A 27,672-nucleotide genomic window follows, 5' to 3' on the forward strand; every position below is an offset into this window, starting at 1 on the left:
CAGATTGCTGCCACAGTTATTAACTTTAACAATATTGTAATTTCTTTTATCCAATGTTTCACCTCAGGAATGGAACCTAAATTGCCGTCCACAGCACCCTCCTAGCGGCCATCTTGTTACACCTTGGCATCTCTCAATTCAATTCTAAGGGCTTGTTATCTCCTCTGACATGTTCCACAAATGCCGCCCTGTCCAAAACCCAAGTACTGATCCCCACACTTTCCGAAATTGTCTTTCCCTATTTTCAATCTCATTAGCTAACTTCTCCATGCTCAAAAGTGTTCATATCCTTTGTCCCGTAAGGACATTATCTTCTTACCTTTGGCCCCATGTAGTGGGTAGATAGTTTCTGTGTGGGTCCTAGAGACATCACCAATGCACATTGGTTGTATGTCGCCTAGTAAAAGTAGTTAGGCGCTTGTACCGAGACAAAGGAAGACAAGATGTGAGATACAGTGACTGCCCAGGTTCACACAATCCAATTAAGATGATTTACTGGAATATAATTCAGGTTTTCTGATTTCTGAGCCTTTGATTTAGCTACTAAACTGAAATTTCTTCACATTTATGCAAATATCAATAATTACAGATAGTAAATACATGCTACCTAAGCATTAAATAGGAAAGAGACATTCCACTATCGTGTTTTCAGCTGTAAAAATAATCAAATGCAACTAGGTTGACATAATTTAAATCTTACCAGATGCATAATTCTTTGCGGCAGTGTTAGTGTGTGTTCACAGCTCCTGTCAGGTATTAGGGATACAAATAAGCCCACAGCCCTTGTGCTGCGTCTAGGGTTATGTTATTACTGATTAATAGTTCGCCACAGTTCAAAGATTACGTTTCCTATTCATTGTTTTGTTTTTTCTGATGGACTTTTTTTTCCTTCACAGACCCTTGTTTTTTTTCTTGGGTGACATCGAACCACAACCTTGAAAGTCATGGACCACTGTAAGTGCTTGTTGCTCTTAATTTCTGCTTGTGTTGAGTTTCAACGGGGTTTACCCAGAAAAACTACCTGACCTGGGTCGTCACAGAGATACGTTTTGGAAAAGGTCAGGGTAGTGCTAGACAATGAAACCTAAGAACATGTTGTGTAAATTCACCGCAGACGCTGGATTTCTCATAGCTTAAACAAAAAAAATCAGGTTTATTTTTCACCAAACAAGACAATGAGAAGAAGAGAAATCATAATTTTTGGACTCTAATTCTGAATTCAAAACCATTCAATAGATTCCATACATCAATTATTGGAAAACTCTAAGAGTCTATCGTTACGATAATAGTCCAAAACTTTTTAAATCAAAGTATTGCTGTCATTTTCAACAATATTTGCGACATGTTACATAACATTTAATATAAAAAAGTGCTCTCAGTGAAGATAGAGAAAGAAAGGGTTTTTGGGATAAGATGGGGGTGATTGGGTAGGTGGAGGACTGGGTAACGGTGTTGGGACATGGACAAATTTACATTTATATACAATTAAACCTTTACAGCCTAAAGCGGTCCGTGAGTTCCTTATACTCATAACACATAGGTCCTGTTAAATCAGTTTCTTGGGGTCCTATGGTGTGAGGGTATAAGGTAGTCTACGTTTCGACCCCATAGGTTGGTAGGGTCAGTGTTAACCTCATGCTGGGGTCTTCATCAGGACAGCATTGTTTAGGAGCACCTGAAAAGATAGAATGTGTTCAGTATGTGTCGTGTGCTGGGGTGAATCATATAAAAACATAAGGTATCATCATGCGTGATACCTACTTCAGATGCGGCTAGGAATAACCGTCTGGTAAGGGCAGTCAACGGCTCCTTGATATTCTGAAAGATAAGGAGAAACTGAGAATCAATTCGTGGGGCATTAATCAATCAACTGGCATGGCGGTTTAAAGGGGGAAAGACTTACTGGGCCAGCACAAAAATAGCATAGGGGAAGAATCTCCTTGCTTCAAAGTCACTCCTTAATTATCACAGTGATCAGGTCGGCGGTATCGTCAGACTACCGGGGATGGTCGCTCATTAGTCAACCTTGGAGAAACTGTAGGAGAAAACATGATCAGTGTCGGGCAATCCCTACTGTCTCCCGCAGGTTAGGGTACATGTAATATCTCCATGGTGTATGAATGTGGGCTAATTATAAGGCGGGTTACTCATCACAAAGATCGTGTCAATCTGTGCATTGGAACGGTATTGGCCGGCCTTGGTAGCTTGAAGTGTGCCTGCAAGTGTGGATAGAGGGCTAGCACTATCTTGTTTTAACAGGATCAAATGAGATGCGTCTCATACTGTGGTCCTACTTCATCTGTGCGTGGCCTAACATCGCCCTGATACCGTACCGCTCAAATCGAAGAAATGAATGGGTACAAATCAATCTATAGACATGTGTGATGGGGTTTGATATCTATCCCTCCTTAATCCTGACGTGGCCTGCAGTCGCACAGGTGCAGTTCCGCTCACCGGAAGGGAGCAGAATTACATCAAGTTCGTAGTGCCTCGAATGGGGAGCAGTATTGTAGGCTCCCAGGCTGGTCGTAATGTGAAGGGTCTAATCTGACCTAGGTGCAGTTCATGAGGGAGTGATCCGCTCTATAGAAAGATTGTGCAAATGGCAGTGTTTGTTGCGGCCGGCTGGTTCTGGGACCGCCAAATCACATGTTTAAAATCCGATAACAAATTAAAACAAATGGCGATTGCTACGTGGGAATCACCGTGTCTCTGAGGGGGCTGACTCTGCCCGACTCGCTGAGAGACTGTCGGGGGGAGGGAGCGGCCCGCGAACGCGGGTCCTTACCTGATCTCCTGTGGTCGTGCTGCTCGAATGAAGCGAGCAATCTGTCAAAGTGCGCTTTATGTAGGAGGGCAGGGCCGCTTGCTCATGCGGTGCTGCCGCTGGATGCCGGTCGGGGCTCGACCTCTCTAGGCCAATCAGGGCTCGACCCGATAGTGTGGGTCAGATTCTCACGGATGACGCGTCTCCTGGGGCTGCTCAGGGGCCGTGTGTGAATTTCATGACAAAAGTCTCAAGGGATACTCGTGATTGACTGGGGGGCGCTTGGAGGTGCAGGTGATGGCAAATCTGAGGATTACAGGGGAATCTCCTTTTATTTCTTCCACTGGACGCCCATATGCTGATATACATATTAAATTCAACAATAATAATGTGTCCAAATTATCTGAAGTGAACACACATAACGTAACGTTATTTCAAACATTTCAAAAAATTAAATTGCGTGTTAAGATGATCACCACTCTTTTGTTCTGAGTATATCGAAGAGTGATTGTCCAAAGCATCCTGACAATATCTACATTCCTAACGTTCCGCCCTTAAGCGTATCAACAATGGTATGGCCATGTAATTACTTCCACAGACATAGATAATTGGGTGAGGTATATACAAACAATGTAGCATAGTTTATAACATTATTGAAAAACAGCATTGTGTGTTTAGGTGACCCGTACTGAGGCGTTACAGATATATTTACAGAGTTGTCGTCTTGTACGGCTGATGGTCAAATGCATCCTGGTAATATTGCCAGTCTAAGCGTAATTCCAAAGCATATCATGGTGTTGTTCCTTATGTTGGTCATTTACGTGTGTGTAGACAACATGTATGATACTTCTACAACATCAAGTTAGTCTAATATTATCAACAATTTGCCATTGCTGGTCTAGTAAGTGTATGTGGCCTATTTATTCCGTATTGGTTATGGCCCCCTGGGCATCCCATAATCTGGTCTCATTGCAACGGATAGCAGGGGTAACTTAGTTATGATATGCTTGCAGTGCCCAGTTTGTCACTAGTGTAATTCTATTCTGGTTCTAAAGCGGCCATCTGCGCATATGTAGCATCCAGTTCGTTGAGGCCGTGTTCCACCGTGTCTAATTGATGCATCCACTTGCATTCTCTTATGTTCATGATGGGGCTCAAATCGCCACCTCTTGGGCCTAGCGTGATTTTCTCCAGGACCAACCATTTCAAGGATTCCGGGGTATGGTTTTTTGAGGAGAAATGTTCTACTAGGGGGGCTCCTACTGTTTGGCACCTTATCCGGCTGTAGTGTTGAAGTATGCTGTTTTTTATCTTCTTTTTAGGTTTGCCAATGTATAGCAGCTCACAAGGGTACAGGATGGCATATATTACTTCACTTGTGTTGCAATTGGTCATTGTTTTCAGATTGATATTATGATCTTTGTATGTCAAGATTCTTGTCTCTAAACACATCGAGCAGGCTTTACATCTGGTGCATTTGTAATTACCCACCACTTCAGGTAGGTTCCATAAATTTTGGATCGTGGGGGCAGGTGGTGTTTGTAACAAAGAGCAGACAACATGGTCCCTGATGTTTTTAGCTTTTTTGAAAGCATGCATCGGTGGTTTGGGCATCTCAATCACGTCTGCGATTAATCCCCAATGTTTGTTGATAGTCTTTTTAATTTCGTTGCTCTTAGTACCGTGTGTGGTCACACAGATCATCCTGTCGTTCTCAGTCGTGCGTTCCTTTGGTGTTAGCAAGGTTTCTCTAATGTTGTACCAAGCCCTCTTCCTGGCCCTTGTCACTAGTCTTTTGGGGTAACTTCTCTCAATTAGTCTTAAAATGAGATCATCTGATTCTTTAAAAAAATCCTCCTTCAAGGAACAGTTCCTCCTGATACGGAAGAACTGTCCAAAGGGTAGGTTGTCCCGAAGTCCCCTCGTGTGGTGGCTAGTGTATCTCAGAAGGGTATTGCACTCGGCCGGTTTCCTATACAGTGTTGTGTATAGTTGGTCCTGGTTCACTCTAATGCTGATGTCAAGAAAGTCTATAGTTTCTTTGTGCAAGTGCATTGTACATTTGATGTCATCCGATTGAGCATTAAGCCAAACAAGGAATGCAGTGAGTTCTTGTTCCTCTCCCGTCCATATCATCAGAACATCGTCTATATATCGACGCCATTCTGTGATGTTTTGTCTGTATAGGTTGGAAGGTGATAGTATGCATCGTTGTTCGTAGTCATCCATAAATAGAATGGCCAGGTCTGGGGCAAAGGCTGCCCCCATTGCCACACTCTTGCTCTGGATATAGAATTTATTTTGGAAGATGAAACATTTTTTGTCATCGCTATTTCAAGCAGTTCGATTATAAATTCTGTTGGTACGGTGGCAGGTTGTGGTCCCATTTCTAGTGCTTTCTTCATCGATTCAAGTGCTGGTCTTTGGGGGATGCTGGTATACAGTGAGACTATGTCCATCGTAACCAACAAATGGTTATTTTTATTAAAATCTTTATTGTCCACTAGGTTTATGACTTGCATTGTATCCCTCACATACGTTGCTGTTGACTCTGCTAAAGGTTTCAAAAATACATGAACATATTTGCATATTGGTTCTAAAAGTGATCCACATCCAGATATGATTGGACGTCCCGGTGGTTTTTCTAGGTTCTTGTGGACCTTGGGTAATACGTAAATTGTCGGTGTTCTGGGTTGGTTAACGTTGAGATACTCATGTTCCTTGTTAGTGAGGAAGCCTGCTTCTTTACCTCTCTGGTTAATCTCCAGGATACTCAGCCTGATCTCCTTGATAGGGTTGGTGTTTACCGGTCTGTAGCTGACTCCATCCCTCAGTTGCGAGTAGATCCCCTCTTTGTAGTCTTGCACATTCAACATCACAATTAATCCCCCTTTGTCCGCTGGTTTGATGACCACTGACTTGTTGTTTTTCAGAGTGGTCAAAGCAGGTCGCTCTCCCTTGGTGATGTTGTGCTTGACAAAAGGTTTTGTTGTGCAGATCTTCAACACGTCACGGAGTACAACGCTCTCATAGGTCAGGATCCTGTGTGAGACAGAATTCATGGAGGGCATAAAGGTGGAGGATGGTCGCAAGCCTGTGAATGATGCTGTTGTGATGGAGGGTGAATGTCGGAAAAAATTCCGTAGTCTTATTTTGCGAAATAATCTAGAGAGTTCAGCCTTTATGTTAAATCCGTTTGCATGGGATCTTGGCACAAATGATAGCCCTTTGCTGAGAACACTCATTTCGTTCGCAGATAGTTCATGGCTAGATAAATTGATAATGGGATTTGTTCGGCTCACCATCTGTAAGTTTTCCTTCTGGTGCTGATCTCCCTGTGGTTCTCCGGCTGGAATCTCACTTGCTTGGTGTTCAGGCCCTGTTGTCTTCCGCCATCCCAATTTTGTTGATTCTGTCCTCTCGTTGGGCACCTTAATTTCTGCTTGTCATGACAATCTCAACCTTTATTTTCTTTGAAGTTGTTAAAGGTTTATTGGCAATTTAAATAAATCACATCAGCCCAAATCAGTGACACACCATAATAAACCAATGCAAAATAGATACATTAAAAATATAACAAAGTGTTCAAAATGATCTCAAACTAAATAATAACCATTGCACTATGGTAATACAGCAATAATGTAAATGAATTTGATTATTCTGCAATACAATCATAGAAACAGGTAGTAATGAAGGGTTAGGTCGAACTGTGCTCACACAGTAACAACATGAATGTTCATTTATACTGGTGAGCCTTCATCATATGAGCGCTTGAGTGCACTAGCTAGATTTTCTGCTGTTCATGTGAAGCTAGTTGCCTGGACTTTAATTTTCCTCTTGAATCTTTGCAGGTTTACAGGCAGATTATACAAAATGGCAACACATTCAAAGACTTGATCATTGATCTTCGAGCCAAACTGAGAAAAATGCCAATTGGTGTTCAATACAATCAATTTGACCAATTTTGATGTCATAAGTGTCAAAGTTGTTGAAATAGTCGACAAATTGACAGGGAAGTGGGTTTGCCCCACTGGTGAGACTCTTTCTAGCCAGTAGGGTTAGTGCTAATAAAACAATCAATTGGCTTTTTATTTTTTCAAAAAGCTCAAAAACTAGCAATTTACTTGAAATATAAATTTGCTATTATTAATCACCTGTTGATAAGTGTCATAGAATGAAGAGTGCTTTACAATATAGGCGGCAGTGAACAGTTAATATATTGTCATGAATTGAGCATTTCGAAATGTCTTGATTTAGAAATAAGTCGACAATGTTTACTTAACCACTCCTGAGGCGGAAAGCCGGGAGCTTTTACAGGGACCATTATATTTTAATACTTGTTGTGATAACGTGTACATTTTAATTTCACTTACCCCTCGGCCTCTGCCTTTCATCTACCGACACCCCGCCCAGCCGATTTCACGCTGCTGCGGGTGAGTGTTGGGCTAACGATTTCGCCACACCTGGCCCAGCGGACACGCCCACTCGCGCTGGCCACGCCCCCTCTCCTCACTATTTAAACGCGCTCTAACTGCTAGCGCAGTGTTTACTTAACCACTCCTGAGGCGGAAAGCCGGGAGCTTTTACAGGGACCATTGTATTTTAATACTTGTTGTGATAACGTGTAAATTTTAATTTCACTTACCCCTCGGCCTCTGCCTTTCATCTACCGACACCCCGCCCAGCCGATTTCACGCTGCTGCGGGTGAGTGTTGTGCTAACGATTTTGCCACACCTGGCCCAGCGGACACGCCCACTCACGCTGGCCACGCCCCCTCTCCACGTCACCTCTCCGCCCCCTTAAACTATGCTCACCCACCGGAAGCGCAGCGGACGAGCGCAGCGGGCGCGACGATTGCGCGCCGAAGGCGCGCTTAAGGCAAGCTCGTCTGCGCTTGTCCGCGCCGAGACCGGGCCAGTGGCCACCCCCCTTGATGTCGGTGAGCTGCATTCGGTTCGTAAATCATCAAACCTTACATACACTTCCGAACAACTTCGAAATCTGAACTCTTTAACAGAAGTGTTGCATCCTCTACCGCATCCACTGTACACCGATCGTAATATAGGTCCTCACAAATGTCCATTCTGCACCTCCCCCATCTACTCAACTACCCCCACCCCCAAGGTCCTAGCAGCACTTATCAATGTACGTTCGGTCCCCAAACACAAAGTTGAAATTTTAGACTTCATTGAGTCACACAACATAGACCTTTTATTCATCACCAAAACCTGGGGTGATGACTCCTCAGGCCCAGAATTTAAAGCAGCCACTCCTGAAAACTATTGCGTATGTAGGCTAGACAGAACAAAACGTAAGGGGGGTGGAATAGCCATCCTATATAAAAACCATCTTAAAGTCAAGCTTACCGACTCTAACTACAGCGACTGCGAGGCTCTCTCTTTCTCTATCAGCATCTCTGATAATCAAACATTTACAGGCATTCTCCTCTACCGCCCTCCAGGGTCCAGATCGAAATTTCTTAACAATCTCAATAATATAATTGAGGTCTCCGCAGGCGCACCACATTTCACCATACTGGGCGATTTCAACTTTCATCTTGAGACCTTATCTGACCCTGATATCGCGGTGCTAACTAATGATCTAGCAGCCGCCGGCCTACAGCAAATCGTCACCCAGCCCACCCATAAAGCCGGTCATACCCTGGATGGGCTATTCACCAGCAACCCTCACATTGCTGTGTCAAATGTGATCCCTCTCATATGGACTGACCATTCAGCAGTCTGTTTTTCTATAAAATTGACTGCTCCGCCTTCCCTCCCCGCATCCTATTCTCCCATTACCGTCAGAAACTGGAAAAATATTGCCCCTCCCCACCTTTCTGCTTTGCTGCTTGACAGTATCACCACCACCGAGCAGGATCCCTCTCTAGCCTCCTCCAACTACCTTTACAGCCTAAACAAGGCTTGTCAAATTCTAGCTCCCCCTAAAACCTTCTATCGCACCAGAACATCCCCCTCAGCTCCTTGGTTTACAGAATCCCTTCGACTGCAGAGACAACATTGTAGAAATCTCGAAAGACGTTGGCGCCGCCACTACAACGACACGGATAAAACTGTCTACAAAAGCGCCCTCTCCAAATACAAAGATCTTATCACTGTAGAAAAAATATCTTACTACACCTCTCAAATCAACCAGGCAAAAAACTCCTCAAAAGAACTGTTCCAGGTGGTTACTCACCTCTCCAACCCCCCTGTCCCCTGCTTCAATGGAACCCAATCCCTCTGCGACTCTCTCGCAAACTTCTTCAAAAAGAAAGTCACAGATATTTTCGCAGCCTTCACCCTCATCCCCCCTACTATCACGTCTAATCATCCTCCCAATAACAACATACCCATCCTCCCGTTCTTTGAAGCTGTCACGGAGGAACAAGTCCATCGACTCGTTCTAGGCACTAAATCAGGATCACCTTTAGACCCTTGCCCTCCTGCTATTCTTAATCTGATCCCCGAAGCCATTTCCCCCGCTTTGACGTCCATCTGCAACGCCATGTTCACAACGGGCATTTACCCCTCAGTCTGGAAGGAGGCTATCATTAAGCCGCTCCTAAAAAAAACCACTCTCGACCCCCTCCTTCCCGCCAGTTACCGACCCATCGCTTGTCTCCCCTTTCCAGCAAAGATTTTCGAAAAAGCGATGAACATGCAATTATCCAACTACATAGACAATAATAACCTATTGGATGAGACCCAATTCGGTTTCAGACAGGGTCATGGAACGGAGATCGCGCTACTAAAAGCTGCAGAAGAAATCAGAATGACCCTGGATAAAGGAGGAGCCGCGGTACTGATACTATTGGATCTTTCTGCAGCCTTCGACACGGTCAATCATGCCATCTTGATCGACCGTGTCTCAGCCATAGGAGTTCAAAACAAAGCGAAGGAACTCTCGCATCCTTCCTAGCCGATCGTCCCCAAACAGTCAAAATGGCCCACTTCACTTCCCAGACTTTCACCCTCCCGGTGGTGTCCCACAAGGCTCCTCGCTAAGTCCGACACTATTCAACATTTATGTTTCGGACTTAGCGAGAGTAATAAAATCCTATGGAATTGCCCTGACAACCTACGCTGATGATACACAACTTGTGCTTTCCGCACACAGCAACGGTACATCAGTGGCAGCAAACTTCCAAAATGGAATGAGGGCTATCAGCTCCTGGATGTCATCAAACTGTCTCAAACTAAACTCTGACAAAACAGAGGTGATGACATTCGGGAAGCTGGACCCTATTTGGTCCCCTTGCTGGTGGCCATCGGAGTTAGGAGACCCCCCTCAACCAGTTACCAAAGTTCACAACCTTGGAGTCATTTTCGATGACAAATTGACATTTCATCATCACGTCAATTCAGTGGTCTCCTCATCTTTTTATATCCTAAAAAGAATCAAAAAACTCCTCCCTTACCTTCTACCCTCGGCCGGTAGAACCCTAATCAGCACCCTGGTCTTCTCCAAAACTGATTATTGTAATGCCCTTCTCTTGAACGCCCAGAAAAAAATCATCAACCGACTCCAACTAGTCCAGAACGCCTCGGCTAGAGTCCTCTTGAACGCCCCCAAATTCACATCCATTTCTCCTCACATCCGCCAACTTCACTGGCTCCCTGTTAGGAGCCGGACAATATTTAAGGCTCTGTGCATTACCTGCAAAGCAGTCAACAATGTGGGTCCACAGTTCCTCAGAGCAGCTTTCTGTCTGCTTGAGCACTCAAGGACACTTCGCTCCTCCTCTGCACACCTGCTCAAAGTCCGGCGAACAAAAAAGGTCAACTGGGGTGACAGGTGTTTCACCATCTCATCATCCAAACTTTGGAACACACTGCCCCTCCACATTAAAACTGCCCCGACCCTCCTCAGTTTCAGAAAAAGACTCAAAACATGGCTCTTCCCATCATAACTTATCTCCTCTGCGATGGTTCTGTATTCTGAGCGCCGAGACACCTCCGGGTATTTGCGCGCTTTAAAAATGGCACAAACATAAACATAAACATAAACAATGTGTTTTAACTTCCATAGTGGACGGAGGGAAAGATGTGTGGTCTTGTAGCTCAAAACATAAACTCAAACTAAATTTTTTCTACAAAATAATTGTTAATTAAAACTTCATATATGAGAGAGTATCAAGTCAGTATCTAAAAAATTAGGTAATTGGCTCTAATGCCATATTCATCTGGCGCATACGGTGAAATAAAATATTTATACATTATAAATTCCCATTGCACATCATTGCATAATGCAGCTGTGTCTCATCGATGTATTTACTTGAGGGTGTTTACAAAGCACAACCAGCACTCTGCTAGAGTCTCTTGTAATCTTCTTTTTGATTTTCCAAAGGTCGCCAAAACATGTGAAGGTGTAAACCAGCAGTGTTTGGCATCCAGTGTCAGAATTACAGGCTAAACATATAAGAAACATTTGCATAAAATATAATTAACATAAATAGGCTCGCTGAGACAGTCGGTGGGTAGCAGCTCACAAATCAGACATGGATCAAGCTTTATGTTGGATGTCCTTGGTCAAAACAAATGTTTCTCCCAGACTCATGCACACCATTAGCAATGGTGAGTAATGTAAATGACCTGATAACAAAAACAATTTCACTAGAAAATCACTTTTATTCATGGAATAATGGAAAACTGTAGGGAAAATGCAATCCTGATTAACAAAGGCCAGGTTGCAGCAGCTTTGCATGTGGAGAGGTCACTTACAAAGCAGTATGTTCTGCCACTTTTGAAAATGCTTCTGGAGTTGTTGATAACTAGGGGAGGAGGTGTGTGTGTCCCACAGGCAGCGTCAGTGGATAAGGACAAGTAAATGAAGCCAACTTTCACAAAGTCATATATTTATGCCAGGTGTTAAAGGAACGCTATTTAGCACACTCTATGCTTTTTTATTTTCCACACTTTGATGAATCCATACTCCCAAAGTATATTTATTTTCTTTGATAAACAATTCCTTTCTTCAATAACAAAAATTAATATTTCACTAGGTCACACTGTCCATTAGCAGAAGAAACCCAAACCTGCATTATGCAAACAGATTGCACAAATGTCATTTTGTTCAAATACAATATCTATTCAATTATTAACTCAATCCATCATTGTTTTTTGATTTGCAGCACAAAAGCAGAACCAGGTAAGACATTGTACACTAAACTTTCTAAGATGGTGCAAATTTGGTGGCAGAAGTTAATTTTCTATCATGAAAACTCCTACAGATTCAAAGGGTGCCATTTACCTTCCTCATACAGAGTGGAAACTAAATCAAAACGAGAGTAGCTTTTGACACAACTTCCGACTGCAGACTATCACTTAAGTGTATACTTGAGTGTCTCCATCCCCTGAAATCAGGGAGTGGAGCTATCTAATGCTGAATTTACAAGCATAAAGGGCCTATTAGTAAATTTTCCTACATAAATGGAGCTCTCTGCCACCTGTGCGAAGATATCCCGGAGGAAAGCTAGCAAAAATAATTAAAGTTTATTACTTTTGATTTTTTTAAAATAAAATACAATGTTAATGCAAACTACAAATGTTTATAACGAAATAAAATACAAAGACAAGACAAGACATTACTCATCAAAATAAACTTTTATTAAATAATGTAAGTACATTATTTACTTTCTAAAGATAACCAAAATAAAAAATCCTACCTTAAGTAGCTTTATTATTTTTATTAATAAATTAATATTTAAGATATTAATTAAAAAATATGTTTAACTAATGTAAGTTATTTTTTAACTTTAATATAAGCTTAAAAATAATATTGAACGTGTTTTAAATAAGGTATATTGTAGAATAATAAAATATTCAATTGTCTATTTTGTGTAATTGAAAAGTCAAAATAATTTATTTTTACATCATTTTCCATGGGTTGTTATTTTAAGTCACAGCCCCCATTAGTTTCATAGGGGTGTGTTGCAGTACCAGTGATTGGTCATTTGTGGTACCAGACTTACTCCAAGGGTGGGCTGCAATACATATAATCTGTTTGTGGCCTTTTGTGGTTTAGTAAATTTAGAAGTGACGTTTGTAATGGTAATTGTCTCACACTTTTGTGAGTGGGGTGGTCACACTAATGGAACACTGGAAGATCACCATACCCAAAAGAAAGACTCAATTTCTTCTCCACTGATCAGTGACCATGGATTTTAAAATTCCTCCTGAAATCCTATTCGTTTAGATTAAAGAATATTTACACAGATTTGGGAAAAGTATCTGAAAATCTTTAATCTACTAGGCTTTTGTTTGTTTTTTATTTGGTTCTGAGTGTGGCCATGTCCCCTTGGTCACACCATTGTAGCAGGTTTACGCCTCATGTGTCCGTAATGATGATATATTACCTCTTCTCCTCAACTGAACTCCTGTACTCTGACCTAATGAAAGCCCTCACGTCATGATACTAAATTGGACTCGTTCTAGTATCTCTTATTACCATTGAACTTCTAATCTACTCAAGACTCTGTTGCATATGCTTTGCTGTAAAGCGCTCTTATACCCTCTGGGTCATACCATCGCTATATAAAACTTCTAAAATAAAATAAATTAATCTCAGTTGGAGCTCTCAATGCTCTAAAAAAGTAAATTCATTACATAATATGCCCTGCCTAAATAATTTCATTGGGGGCAGAATTATAAAATCATCCTTTGAATTTGTATCGGAAAAATATCCATTAATCTCTTAGCATCTGTTAGTAGTCAATGTATGTAGGTTTCAAAAAAGATTCTATAAAATGTTTGCAAAAGTGTTTGCCACAGTGGTTGCTGGTAAATTAAATTAAGTAAAATGCTTGCAATGTTCAATACTGTAAAAGCTATCCAACCCAAATCCATCCAGTCTTTCTAAATAATTTGTTTGCTATGTCTTTATATGTAAATGTCAACCTATTTTTATTAAAGTCGCCAATTATATTGGTCATATTGATCAAAAGTCCATAAAAGAAATACAACATTCATATATTCATATTAGCATTGCTTCAAACTAACCTAAGCACAAGTGGAGTTACTGCTCTTTTCAATTGGGTATTTGTTAATTCTGTTGAATCTCCGTGACCCTGATGCAAAAGATCTCCCTTACGCATCTATTGAAGACTGATGAGACTTGGCCTGCGGGCAGCCGGCATATAAAGCAGTTGACTTCCAATCATTCAGTCCTCTTGATAACTCCCACAGAACTCTCCTCAATGTCATGCAAAGTCAAATTCCGTTGTGTTGCTGAGCCTGTGCACTCAGCTCAGCTTGAATAATCTCTCAAATATAAGCATTACATGTATCGTAGAATCTTACAACTGCACTAATTTCAGTTATTTTCATACAATACAGACATTTTGCCCTTAAATACCAGGCTTTATTTGTTCAGCAAATAAATACAATCTCCTACATCAGATTACAATTTTCTCAAAATAATGCATTTCATATTTCTAAATCAACTTGTAATTTTTAGTAAAGAAGCTTATTTTTCATCAAATAGCCACTATTTTCTGAACATACTCTGGCCTTCAAGTACAATTTCTCATATATATTACCCCATCCATCACTTTTTCCACCCAATAAAAAGCTTGACATTATCTTATAATATCCCCATTGTCAACAAACACCAGCTCTCAATTGTATGTACATTAATTAGTTTGGTCTGCAATGTCAACATATCAGCTTATTTTTCTCATCAAATACTCACATTTAACACAGCTTCAAATAGACAGATCCAGACGCTCCTGCCCATGGGTGAAAAGATCGTGCCGGGTGGGCCACTACATGCCAGGGATGCCCCTCAAGAAGCAAAGGATGCCCGTCATATGCCCATTTGATGTTAGGTATTGCTACAAGATGTCACCAGGGATGCCCACTAGATTTAAAGTGGGGATACCAGAAGGGCCTAGTATATATAAGAGATCTTTGTTCTATACCAGGGATGCCCACTACAAGGCAGGATTGTCCATCTCATATTGTTGTCCAGCAGAAGCCAGGCATAGTTTCCACAACAGGGGATAGCCACAAAATGCCAAGAATACCCTCCAGAAGCCAGCAACAGTGCCACGTACCAGGGATGTCCATGAAATGTGATTGACCCAAGAGTATTTTAGGTGTCACTGCCGGATGGATGTCAAGGCTGTCAATTGTTAGAAATTGGGTTCCTGGTTGGCTTGGGTATAATCCCTGGTCAAGCAGTAATCACAACCTTAGTGAGGGAATGGCACAAGCAGTCCCTAAATTAACCTGTGCTCTCTCTCTGGTAGCTTGGCACAGATCAGTCAGGCGTAACTTTAGAGGCAATGTGTAAAGTATTTGTGCAACACTTCAAACAGTAAAACCATTAACACATCACACAAAAACATTCCACACCAGGTTAGAAACACAACAAAAATACAATAGGTGGAATTGGAGTTATGAATTTTTAAAGAGTAAACTGTAAAATAGAGTTAAAAGCATACAGTTGGATCGGGTCAAATTCAAAAGTTCGGGCCAACTGCAATGGAGCGCAGGTCCAATACAGTCACAGATCACTCCCGCTGAAGGTTTACCTTCCCAAGTTTTGTGCCAAGAGTGCGCTGGTGGGGAAAAAGCTTGCCGGGAGCAAGGAGAGCTTTGCTGACAATGGTCATTGGGAAGCCAAGAGCCGGCAAGGTTTCACGAAAGGGTCCACTGGAGCCTCTCCATAGTTATCCAGGGCAACGGACAATGCTTGCTGTGTGAAGAGATAAACTTGCAGCAGCTCACGCTGATTCATTGTGCGAAAGGCACGGTTCCAATGTGAATGGGCCCGCTCACTGTTGTGAAGAGCCCAAAAGCTTGACTCAAAGAATCGAGAGCCACACCAAGGGCCCAGGACCTGAGAGGCACCTCTTGGGAGTAAGGAGCTCATTGAAGACGGGCCATGGGGCTGTGCTGAGCCTGTGATGTACCTGAGGGTCAGATCAGGAGGCCAGCAGGCTAGCACTTTGGGCCACTCTGGGGTCCTGGGTTCAAGATGAGTTCCAGTTCCAGTTCCCCCTTCCGATGTAAGAGGGCAGCAGGTCAGCACAGCAAGTCCCCATCTCCTTCAGAGTAGCAGTCCAGCAGTGTGGCAGTCCTTTCAGCAGCACAGCAGTCATTCTTCATGGCAGAGTATCCACAGGTCCAGATGTATACAGAAGTGGTAGTGTCTGAGGTCCAGTTCTTAAACCCAATGGTGCCTCTGAAGTGGGTAAACTTCCAAGAGATGCCTTTGAAGTGCACATATGCACTGCCTCCCTGCCCTCGCTCCAGACTCACTACAGAGAGGTGTGCAGCCCTTTGTGTGGGGACAGGTCACCGCCTATTCAGGTATAAGTGATGCTAGGTCCCGCTCCTCCCTCCCACCCTGCAAGGATAGCCCATCAAGTCACACTTAAGCTCCCATTGTGTGCGGCTGTCTATGGGGAATACACAAAGCCCAGCTGTCACTGACCCCAGACATGTGATCATAGACAGGCAGCAGGTATCAAATGGATAAAGCAAGAAAAAATGCCAACATTCTAGCACTCAAGTAAGTTTCTTTTTATGGGCCGGGATCAGGGGTGCGCCACTGAGCCAGCAGTGTAATCAAAAACGCTCTTGATTCTGTCTGTCTTTACAGAATTGATATGAGCCCAACTCCAAACACGGAAAGATACCGGCACAACTTGCCACACGCCCAAGAATAGTGCAGGTAATAAACATTCGGCGAACATCCTTGGAAAAAAAAGAAAAAAAAGGTGTCGCCCACCGGATTTGACTTAGTTTCACTCTGTTGCAGCGCAAACTGACCGACATAGACGTCATTTCTCATGTAAACTGGAGCGACTGTGGGCAGAATATCACAAGGTACGCTTTACTCTGTTCCTAAACTAGTTCAGTGAGGAGTGGCTAGAGGACCCACTTTTTGACAAACATTTTGTTGTTGTTTTTTTAAACAGCTCCCACGGAATAGAATTACACTGCCCTGACGAGAATCCAGCAATCCATTAAACTGGATTCGAAACGCGTCGGCATTCTCTCCCCCTTTTTCACTGGCCAGTTGGCCAGTGGTATTGATGCTAAAATGAGCAATGTTCCTGACATTTAATTGAAAACATAAGATTCAGGACCTGGGAGTGTAATTTGTTGGAAATAATATCCTTGTCTCTCTCTCTTTTTTCTGAAAAAGTTTTTCTTGCATGTATGGTTAAATTATCCATGTTATTCAACTATTTTCGTGGTGAAATGTATTCACGGTAAAAGTTTTTTGTCATTTTATGTTAAAAACGTCATTTATTTGTTGTTTCACTGTATATATGTACAAATTGTTTTTCGAACGTGTGTATGGCTATGACATGAAGTTGATAGCAGTCTTGGGTCTGCTTTTTTGAATATCCTTTTTTTATGAATTGAATACTAATTATAAAACATAAAGTGTTGTTTGGGTAAACTAATAAACTATTGTTTACTCGTACATGAATCTGTGAGTACCCTAATTAGTTTGGAGGCATAGGCAAACATTTGTAGTTCATATTAGTGAGGCCCTGCCTACCCTCCTTCCCACTGGGCCCAGCCACCCCTGTTTCTTTTGAACATTCTAAAGGTGGCATTTTCCGAATTGCAAATCCGACTTCACCGTAAATTGTGATTTTAAATTAAATTAGGAGTCTTATCTCTTCCCGAATTGGAGATTAGACTTATACATCCTATGGGAGAGATAGGCCTTGCAGTAGTGAAAAAAGATTTTAAGGGTGTTTCACTACCAGGACATGTAAAACTCAAAAGTACATGTCCTACTTTTTAAATACACTGCACCCTGCCATTGGGCTTCCAAGGGCCAACCTTAATGGTGACGTATAAGTATTAAAACGGAAGGTTTGGGCCTGGCAAGAGGTTTAACTTGCCAGGTGTACATGGCCTTTTAAAACTGCACGCACAGGCTCTGTAGTGGTACGCCTGAGACATGTTTAAAGGGCTAGTTAAGTGGGTGGCACAACTAGTGCTGCAGGCTCACTAGTAGCATTTAATTTACAGGCCCTGGGTAAATGTAGTGCACGTTACTAGGCACTTCCCAGTAAATTAGACATGCCAATTGTTGATAAGCCAATGTAACCATGTTTTAGGGAAAGAGTTCAAGCACTCTAGCACTGGTCATCAGTGATAAAGTTTGTAGAATCCTAATGCCAGAAAAAACGAAATCAGCAAAAACAATAAGTCATAAGGTAAATATTAGGGAAAACCATGCCAATGACACAGGGTCTAACAAACACCCAATGCTAGAGATGCCCACCAGATGCCATTAGTAGCGATGAGACATTTGGAGGCTACAAGTGGCTACTGTATGTAAACGGTGACTTAAGGATGTCAAGAATGTCCAATTAAAGTCAAGGATGCTATCAGAAAATAAACGTACCCGCTAGATATCATAAATATCAGCCAGATGCCACTGGTACTCAATATAACCCACTGGTGGCCACCAGTTAATAGGGATGTCCTCTTCATACCAAAACACTCACCATATGCAAGGTTAGACTACCAGATGATAAGGCGGCCCTCAGATGTCAGGGATGCCTATCCTGTGCAATGAATGGGTAAACTATACCAGGGATGTCCACTGGATATGAGAGGTGGAGAAGATGGCATATATGCCAACCTTACAAAGGAGAGATGCCAACTATACAAATATGCACAAACAGATCAATATAAACAATAGCAATAAACATCTACGCAATATTGTATATCCAAAATTGCCTCTCACATTTTGATTTACTAGTTGCCACCTGTATCTTTGCGATTCTCCCTCTGCTACTTAGAAGCATGATATAGCTTAGCCCCAGAGGGGATGAGAGATGTTCCAAGAATCACAGACACACCCAATCAAATGGCAAAGTGCTGCTGAGCCTGCCTTCAATCCGGTATTTGTAAAGCATGAACAACTTACCCCATAGGATCTCAAGGTGCTGGAGGCCACCGGGGAGATTAAGTGAGCTATTGCCCAGAGTCACATAGTGCTGAGCTGCCACCGGGGCTCGAACCGTGAGCCCTGCGCACCGGAGTCAGCTGCCCTGGCTGCTGCACCATACCTCTCCTTTGCTTGCCTTGGCATAGAAAGCGGGAGGGCTGCAAACTGCTTGTCTGTCTCCTTAACTGGATATTGGTGAGCTGTCCGTACAGTCCCAGGAAAAATAATAATAATAATAATGATAATATATATATGTGTGTGTGTGTGTGTGTGTGTGTGTATATATATGTGTGTGTGTGTGTACATATATATGTGTGTGTGTATATATGTGTGTGTGTATATATATATATATATATATATATATATATATATATATATATATATATATATATATATATATATATATATCAAACAGAGTACCAGTAGCCACTCTGTCGTTATGGTTAAGGTTATCAGAAATGGTATTTCCTCAGAATTTTCACTATTAATAAATAGGTGCCCAATTGACTAATCTCCACAAAAATATTGCGTTTTCTACATTGGAGGAGGATGGAAGGTTTTACGGTGACTGGTCATGGAAAAGCAAAGATAAAAGGTGGTCCCAAAAAAAGTTTGGACATCAATGCATTTTTCCACAGACGTTGAACTCATGCACAGCAGCCAAATGTCCAGTCACATTTTCCATGAAACATTTGCACATTATGGTGTGCTGGAGGTCCTTGTGGCCTGTGAAGCAAAGTCCTGCTTTGAGGATACATTATGCATTGGCTGGTTCTGAAGGAGCTGCAGGGATTCCAATGTGGGTCCTGTGTGGTAATCGAGGATGCCGTTGACAAAGAACTTGCAATTTGAAGGACTGTCTTGAAGAAGTGTCATGCAGTGGTGCTTCTGATGAGGCTGTGGGCTGCGATGGAAGCCCTACACCTGGGACAACCAACGCTCTGGTCAGGAGGCCAGCCAACTAGCCCTTGTAGTCAGTCTGGTGGTTCTGGGTTCAAGAGACATGTTCCGTCCTTCACTCAGGCTGAAGAGCAGCAGGCAGTAGGGCAGACAGTCTTTTTTGCAGATCAGCATAGCTGTCATTCCTCTAAGATTCCCCACAGGTCCAGATGTGTACTGAAGAGCTGGGTCTAAGGGTCCAATATGTATGGTGCCCACTTTGAAGTAGAGGAAGCTTCTAGAGGTTTCTGACCACCCCTGAGGTGTCAGGCATCCCCTTTTATTTTTATTTAATTTAGGAGCTTATATAGCGTGCAGCTACCCCCAACGGGGGTGTCCTGGTGCTAGGACAGGCAAAGGAAGGAGTGGACTCAGTGGATTTTAGTCGCTGGAGAAAAGCCAAGTCTTAAGGTCTCGGCGGAAGTGCCAGGGGTAGGCTATTCCAGATTTGGAGGCGGCCACCGTAGAGGCTCTGCCGACCATTCTAGCGCGTCGCAGATGGTTGGATCTAAGAGCATGGTTAGATCCCCTTCCCCCCTGCCATGGCCCCAGCTTGTCTGGGATGACAAAAGACCAGTGTCAAACTCTTTGTGAGTGTGCTCAGGCAGAGCCTTTGAGATGTGCAAGTGTGGTAGGTGCATCTCCTCCCCCTCATTAACTCAGAGTGGCCCATCCTCCCAACACTTATTTTCCCCTTGTCTCACTATCTGGGAGCAATATACAAATGTCACAACAAATGGAGGAGTGCCCCCTTGAGGTTGGTTACAACCTCTATTGTATAAGTTAACTAGGTGCATGGCTTGTGACCCAACTTGGGACAACCTTTGTCCTTAGAAGACCCCTCACTCACCAACCTAGTTGGTGACATGCTTCATCATCAGGGTCCCACCCAGACAGCCGAGTGCCATCTGGGTGTGCTGCGACACCTGACTACAGTGGAGCTGGTTTCTTGATTTTTTATATGTGCAAATAAACTTAAAATAGGTGTATTAAAAGTTTTCCAATGCTACTCACTCATGGACTTTATTCCGGAGTGCTTGGGCAACGGTTAAAATATATATAGTGGGTTACCCTTGCATGATTAGATAGGCTGTGGTCTCAGTATAGTCGTGTTCTATGGAGATAAAAAAAGGGGGTTGGTCTACATGTTTCAACCTATGTGTAATTTTAAGGTTTTCGTCAGGACCAGTGTGCTGAAGTCTGGGTGGTGTACACACTCTAAAGTGTACCCTTCCCTCGACTTCAAAAGTGTCTAAATCACAAAATTATGATTTAATGTAAAAGGTGTTTTTCTCCTCGATTCCTGGAAAACAACCTGTGAAGAAAAAAGGGGCAAAGGGTTGGGGAAAACAAGCATTTGGTACATACTCGTGTTTATTTGCTTCAGGTGCACCTCGTGGTAAACTTTCTCATGACGTGGAAAAACCTCAAGGAAAGTTCACTTAGTTTTAACTATGATTCATAGCTTACACAGGCAAACATGCTGTTCCTTGTATGACTCATAGCTTTCACAGACAAACGTGCTGTTAAATAACAGACTCAGTCCGTGGTAGTTATTTTTTGCATACCCACACATACATTGACGTGCTTGGCTCATACAGATCAACGCATGGGTATCAAACCTCGTGGTCGAGGGGATCGTGAAACAAATTACTCTCTCTTCATGCGTTTGCATTAGGAGATTATTGATTAAAATATACGTAAAAGCATAGCAAAACACACATGCGAATGCAGCCGCTCGGAAACCGTGCGATACTCAACAGGATTGCAAGAAAGTTTGAAAAAAGGGGGGAAGGACAGGGAGTCCTCTTACTAGAAGCGCTCGGATTGCGGGCTTCCTAGGCGTCCCCGGGCCTGCCGTCGGTAATTTCCACGATCTGTGAAAAAGCGGCGGGCGGAGATGGGAGGGTTAGTGTGCCAGAGGGGATGGCCGGAGTGCCCGTTCTGAAACGGAGGGGCAAAGTCCCCATTTAGTTCTTGACGCATTGGCACTTACTTGTGGAAGAAATCTCAAAGGCAGTGAGCCTAGTCGGACTGCTGGGAGCCCCGTGAGTGTGGTTTGCCAGCTACTGTGGCTGTGATAAAGGGAGTGAGTGACTTCCGGGTTAGGGGCTTGGTCACATGGGGCCCGGTTGCTAGGCCGACCGCAACCCGTGTCCAGCGCGTCATTGCGTGTGGGGATGATGAGATGAGTTGTTCGTGTGTGAAAGACAACTCGATAAAGTTAAAAATAAGGGTAATACAGTTCAGTAAACCATGGCTAGGCGATTGGTAACGGGACATGGGTACATGTCATGTCACGTGTTGCTCGTTGGTGGGTCTGATAGTATGCGAATGGCAACTCAGTTGGGTTTAAGTGACGAAGACTATTTTACAAAATAAATTTAATCCTCCAGGTAAAGTATACGTCACGGACGCCAGACGTAGGGAACATACTCCAACTAGCATGTGTATAATTCAGTGAGACAGAAATTGTGGGGAACTTAATTTTACGTGTGCAACGTCAGTCATACCAATATCAGTCATACCAAATCATATTGCATTGCAGGTAGGTAGCACAGATTAAAATATAAGAATACAGTTATATGACAGCCGTATGCTTAAAGTCATTCGGTTCGTGGTCAATATTCATGAAGGAATTTGTCTGAGAACAGCATGTTTTTCATGAAAGTGTATATTATGGTTTCGTTGTACGGCCCTCTTGCAGAGATACAGTTTCTGCTTGATCTTAGTGCATAGTTTATTTTGTGAGTACAGAGTTCCACGGAATATTGTCGTTGAGGCCATTTTTATGTGTAGAAAGTCTGTAGATCCAGCGCTGTTCTTTTTCAAACAGCCTTTGTTGTAGTCTTTCTCCTGTAATCCTCAACAAATGCCAGAAACGGGTTTCGGGTTGTGCTACCTGCTCGCAATGCAATATGATTTGGTATGACTGATATTGGTATGACTGACGTTGCACACGTAAAATTAAGTTCCCCACAATTTCTGTCTCACTGAATTATACACATGCTAGTTGGAGTATGTTCCCTACGTCTGGCGTCCGTGACGTATACTTTACCTGGAGGATTACATTTATTTTGTAAAATAGTCTTCGTCACTTAAACCCAACTGAGTTGCCATTCGCATCAGACCCACCAACGAGCACCATGTGACACAACATGTACCCATGTCCCGTTACCAATCGCCTAGCCATGGTTTACTGGACTGTATTACCCTTATTTTTAACTTTATCGAGTTGTCTTTCACACACGAACAACTCATCTCATCATCCCGGCACGCAATGGCGCGCTAGACACGGGTTGCGGTCGCCCTAGCAACTGGGCCCCACGTGACCAAGCCCCTAACCCGGAAGTCACTCACTCCCTTTATCACAGCCACAGTAGCTGCAAACCACACTCACGGGACTCCCGGCAGACCTACTAGGCTCACTGCCTTCGAGATTTCTTCCACAAGTAAGTGCCAATGTGCCAAGAACTAAACGGGGACTATGTCCCTCTGTGTCAGAACGGGCACTCCGCCCATCCCCTACGGCACACTAACCCTCCCATCTCCGCCCACTGCTTTTTCACAGATCGTGGAAATTACCGACTGCGGGCCCGGGGACGCCCAGGAAGCCCGCAATCCGAGCACTTCTAGTAAGAGGACTCCCTGTCCTTCCCCCCTTTTTTCAAACTTTCTTGTAATCCTGTTGAGTATCGCACGGTTTCCTAGTGGCTGCATTCGCATGTGTGTTTTTCTATGCTTTTACGTATGTTTTTAATCAATAATCTCCTAATGCAAACGCATGAAGAGAGAGTAATTTGTTTCACGATCCCCTCGACCACGAGGTTTGATACCCATGCGTTGATCTGTATGAGCCAAGCACGTCAATTTATGTGTGGGTATGCAAAAAATAACTACCACGGACTGAGTCTGTTATTTAACAGCACGTTTGTCTGTGAAAGCTATGAGTCATACAAGGAACAGCACGTTTGCCTGTGTAAGCTATGAATTATAGTTATAACTAAGTGAACTTTCCTTGAGGTTTTTCCACGTCATGAGAAAGTTTACCACGAGGTGTACCTGAAGCAAATAAACACGAGTATGTACCAAATGCTTGTTTTCCCTAATCCTTTGCTCCTTTTTTCTTCACAGGTTTTTTTCCAGGAATCGAGGAGAAAAACACCTTTTACATTAAATCATAATTTTCTGATTTAGACACATTTGAAGTCAAGGGAAGGGTACACATTAGAGTGTGTACACCACCCAGACTTCAGCACACTGGTCCCGACGAAAACCTTAAAATTACACATAGGTTGAAACATGTAGACCAACCCCCTTTTTTTAACTCCATAGAACACGACTATACTGACACCACAGCCTACCTAATCAGGCAAGGGTGTCCCACTATATATATTTTAACCGTTGCCCAAGCACTCCGGAATAAAGTCCATGAGTGAGTAGCATTGGACAACTTTTAATACACCTATTTTAAGTTTATTTGCACATATAAAAAAGCAAGAAACCAGCTCCACTGTAGTCAGGTGTCGCAGCACACCCAGATGGCACTCGGCTGTGTGGGTGGGACCCTGATGATGAAGCATGTCACCAACTAGGTTGGTGAGTGAGGGGTCTTCTAAGGACAAAGGTTGTCCCAAGTTGAGTCACAAGCCATGCACCTAGTTAACTTATACAATAGAGGTTGTAACCAACCTCAAGGGGGCACTCCTCCATTTGTTGTGACATATTAATTTAAGGGGACCAGGAGTTCCCTCCCTACCTTTATGGTTAAATACCCTTTCTCTCCCCTTTGTTGATTAAAAGCAATATACAAATAACATATGCCAGCTACACCCATTCATGTGACCCAGGAACAGGCTGCACGCACCAAATGGTTAGGACAAGAAAACAACAACTTTCTGAAAGTGCCATTTATAGAATTGTTGCTAAAAATCTGACCCTACCATTTTAATTGCAATTATTTAGACACCAACCTCGAACTGTCTGCCTGCTCCAAATTGAATGTTATCACTTATTAAATGTAATAAGGTAACCCAATGTTATCCTATGTGAAAGATAGACCTTAAATTAGTCTTTATACTTAAGCACTACCTTAGAATTCAGATAACTCGTTCACCTCTGTGCACAGTCTTCTCACCTCAATCTCCACACTACCTTAACTATAACTCGCCCCTTATCCATGCACTACCTATACCTTTATATGCTACAGAAGTTAGAGCATGTGAAATCACTGAATTAATAACAACACTTATGACATTTCAAATTATATGATTTGCCTGAATATTCTGCATGATACAGTGGTGAGTTAGAGTTAACGTAGTGTGGCGAGTTAGGTGAAAAGACTGTGTACAGAGGTGAACAAGTTATCTGAATGTTAATGTGGTACGTATGGATAAATATGAGTTATAAGTATGACATATTACTTTGAAAGTGGTGCTTAGCTGATAAATTAAAGATATAACTATAGTTGTATGATTTCTAAAGTTTGTGTAATTTGAGTTGTTTTTATACAAACATAAAGAAATATTCCCTGACTATAACTGATCTTTAACTGTTGTTTTTTTGCGGCAACCCCGTAATAACGTCCATGGCTATTTGCATATTTTCAGTGCGTATTAAATATGAAAACAGCAATTTTATGTAGAAAGCCATATTTGTGTTACACAAACTGTGGTTTTACAGACATACACTTTTTTACTTTTCCAAGAAAGTAACTCTTCTACTAAGAATGTGATGTGAGAATTTAGAGTAGGAAAACCCTCAAATAGTGGGTGCATTCCAAAATGTATTTTCTTGTGGCTATTCACCAACATTTCATCAGCCTAGAAAAAGGCCAGAGATTTGAAGAGCTGTAGTAAATACATTCCAGGATTTGAATAGGAACAGGGGAATACTTTTACAAATGGTTGGGGGTGTAGGTGTTTTCCCAATGGGCACAAAAAATTATGAAAGTGCAGATGCTTTCATGTAAGACCTTTGCCTGTGCGCAACTGTATACTATGTATATGTATGGATGCGTAACTACTTTCTCATGTTCGTAACGAGAAATCACAGATATCTTCTACCACTACTTCTGTGAACCTCTGCCTGCCAAGCCTCACATATGTACTCCTGGAAACCTTAGTGAATTACCAAAAATCACATGTTTAATCCAATGTTAACAAGAAGGTGGTCCTCAACAAAGTTTTTAGAGGGGTTTTTAATATCTGTCACACTTTGCACTTTTAGTACTTTTGAATAACATTCATAATAGTCTTCCAATGGAAATACATATACAGGAAACTCTATTATGCTTAGCTTCTAAATAAATTAAAATTAGGAAATAACATAAAGTATATGTAACCATTTACAGTTCATTAATATTATTTATTGTGTTGTTAGAACGAATGACAAGATATGGCTTCTCCCTCCTGCACCCTTGTGAGTAAAACAGGAGCAGAGTTGAGGACGCAGCATTCATTGATGATCTGCTGAGATCTTTATTACCATATGTGACTTCTGATCTCATTGACAATGTCATCAATTGCGTAATCAATGGCAAAATGTTTGGTGTTACAAATCTTTGAAAATAGTTGCTGTACCAAAAATGGTCTAAACTGTTCATGATAATACAAAATTTAAAAAAAATTAAAACAAAAATGGAAAACCTTTCATGTTATTTACGTGCTCATACGCTGCGTGTAGTTGTATGAAAATTGTATTCTTTTATATGTTGTTGCCGTTCCCAAATCAAGGGCCAATATTACATAAGATAAGTAGGTGTGATTGCATTACTGTGCCATCACAAGATGCCATATGAGGATGCCGGATTATACCAAGAGACTTTACAAATGGCATTTTTGCAACAGGAGACAGAGCCTCAAAGTGGGAAAATATAATTTTCAATAAGGCTCTGAGAATCCTGGCCCTGGAACTGCTGAAATATACTGGGGTGGTTCAAATGAGACAAATATGCTTGTTCTTTAAAGGTTTTGTATTATGCATGTTATTGCTTCACTAATCACCCAATAAACATGATGACTGTGTACATTGTGCATGTGTATTGTGGATGCTTCTATGTGGTAAATGACTGTGCTTTACACTTAACAGATTTTGATTCATTTTAGTTAACCATAAACTGACCATCTCTCATATTTTTTTCTATCTCTTTTCACTAGGGAAAAGAAAGTGAAGGAACATGCGGAGTTCAAACAGACCGCTACAGACGAAAGCAAGACCAAGGACAAGACAAAGGACAAGATAAGGGTCATGGCCAACAACAAGGGCAAGGAATCACTCCTGACAAGGAAAAAGATTATGGAGCAGGCCAAGGTCATGGCCAGGAACATGGGAAACAAGGAGTTGAAGGAACATGTCATGGAGTAGCACAGGGATCCGGTCAGGGAAAAGGTGAAAGATATGACCAGGGAAAAGACCAGGGATATGGTCATGGAGAAGACCAGGGAAAAGATCAGGGATACGGTTGTGGAAAAGACCTGGGAAAAGACCAGGGAAAAGACCAAGGATATGGTCAGGGAAAAGCTGAAGATAAACACCTTGGAGGTGGCCTGGGACAAAACCATTGGCAAGGCTGTGGAGACAAACTAGGAAAGGGCCAAGCAGAGGACAAGGGAAAGGGTCAAGAACATGGAAAAGAAGATAAGAGTCTTGAAGAGGGCCAAGGACAGGGACATGAAGGAAGGTGCCAGGGTAAAGACATGGGACAAAAGAAGGGAAAATAACTCAGGCAGTTTCTAGGAAGAGAACGTGACAAGGAATCCAGAAAATAAAAGCTGCCATCCATTATTGCATGCTGTACCACGTAGGCATTCAACATGCATCTCTTCAATTAAACTGCCCTAAAACTATACAATCAAGTTCCATCTCGATATTAAGATGTGACATTGTTAAAATGGATAGAGTTGCAATGTATACTTTAAAATAAATGCATGACTCAATTATCACCCCTTCAGTGTATTTTTTGCCGAACATACATTTTTATTACTATGTAAACCCATACTATCTTCAATTATGTAGAACATTAGAGAAAAATATT

The 27,672-nt window shown here is 42.3% G+C and overlaps 2 protein-coding genes across 2 annotated transcripts in view; both read left to right on the forward strand.

Moving 5' to 3' along the window:
• LOC144781130 (uncharacterized) overlaps positions 1-27,672 on the forward strand; it is a 290,550-nt gene that overhangs the window by 53,703 nt on the left and 209,175 nt on the right. The gene's annotated exons all lie outside the window — the stretch shown is intronic.
• On the forward strand, positions 894-27,577 carry LOC144782705 (uncharacterized). Its single transcript, XM_078662030.1, has 3 exons — positions 894-954; positions 11,902-11,918; positions 26,795-27,577. The coding sequence occupies exons 1-3, from the start codon at positions 945-947 to the stop codon at positions 27,356-27,358; spliced, it is 591 nt and encodes a 196-aa protein (XP_078518156.1). The 5' UTR covers positions 894-944; the 3' UTR covers positions 27,359-27,577.

Source organism: Lissotriton helveticus, chromosome 9 (genome assembly GCF_964261635.1).
Source record: "Lissotriton helveticus chromosome 9, aLisHel1.1, whole genome shotgun sequence".
NCBI classification, from domain to species: domain Eukaryota; kingdom Metazoa; phylum Chordata; class Amphibia; order Caudata; family Salamandridae; genus Lissotriton; species Lissotriton helveticus.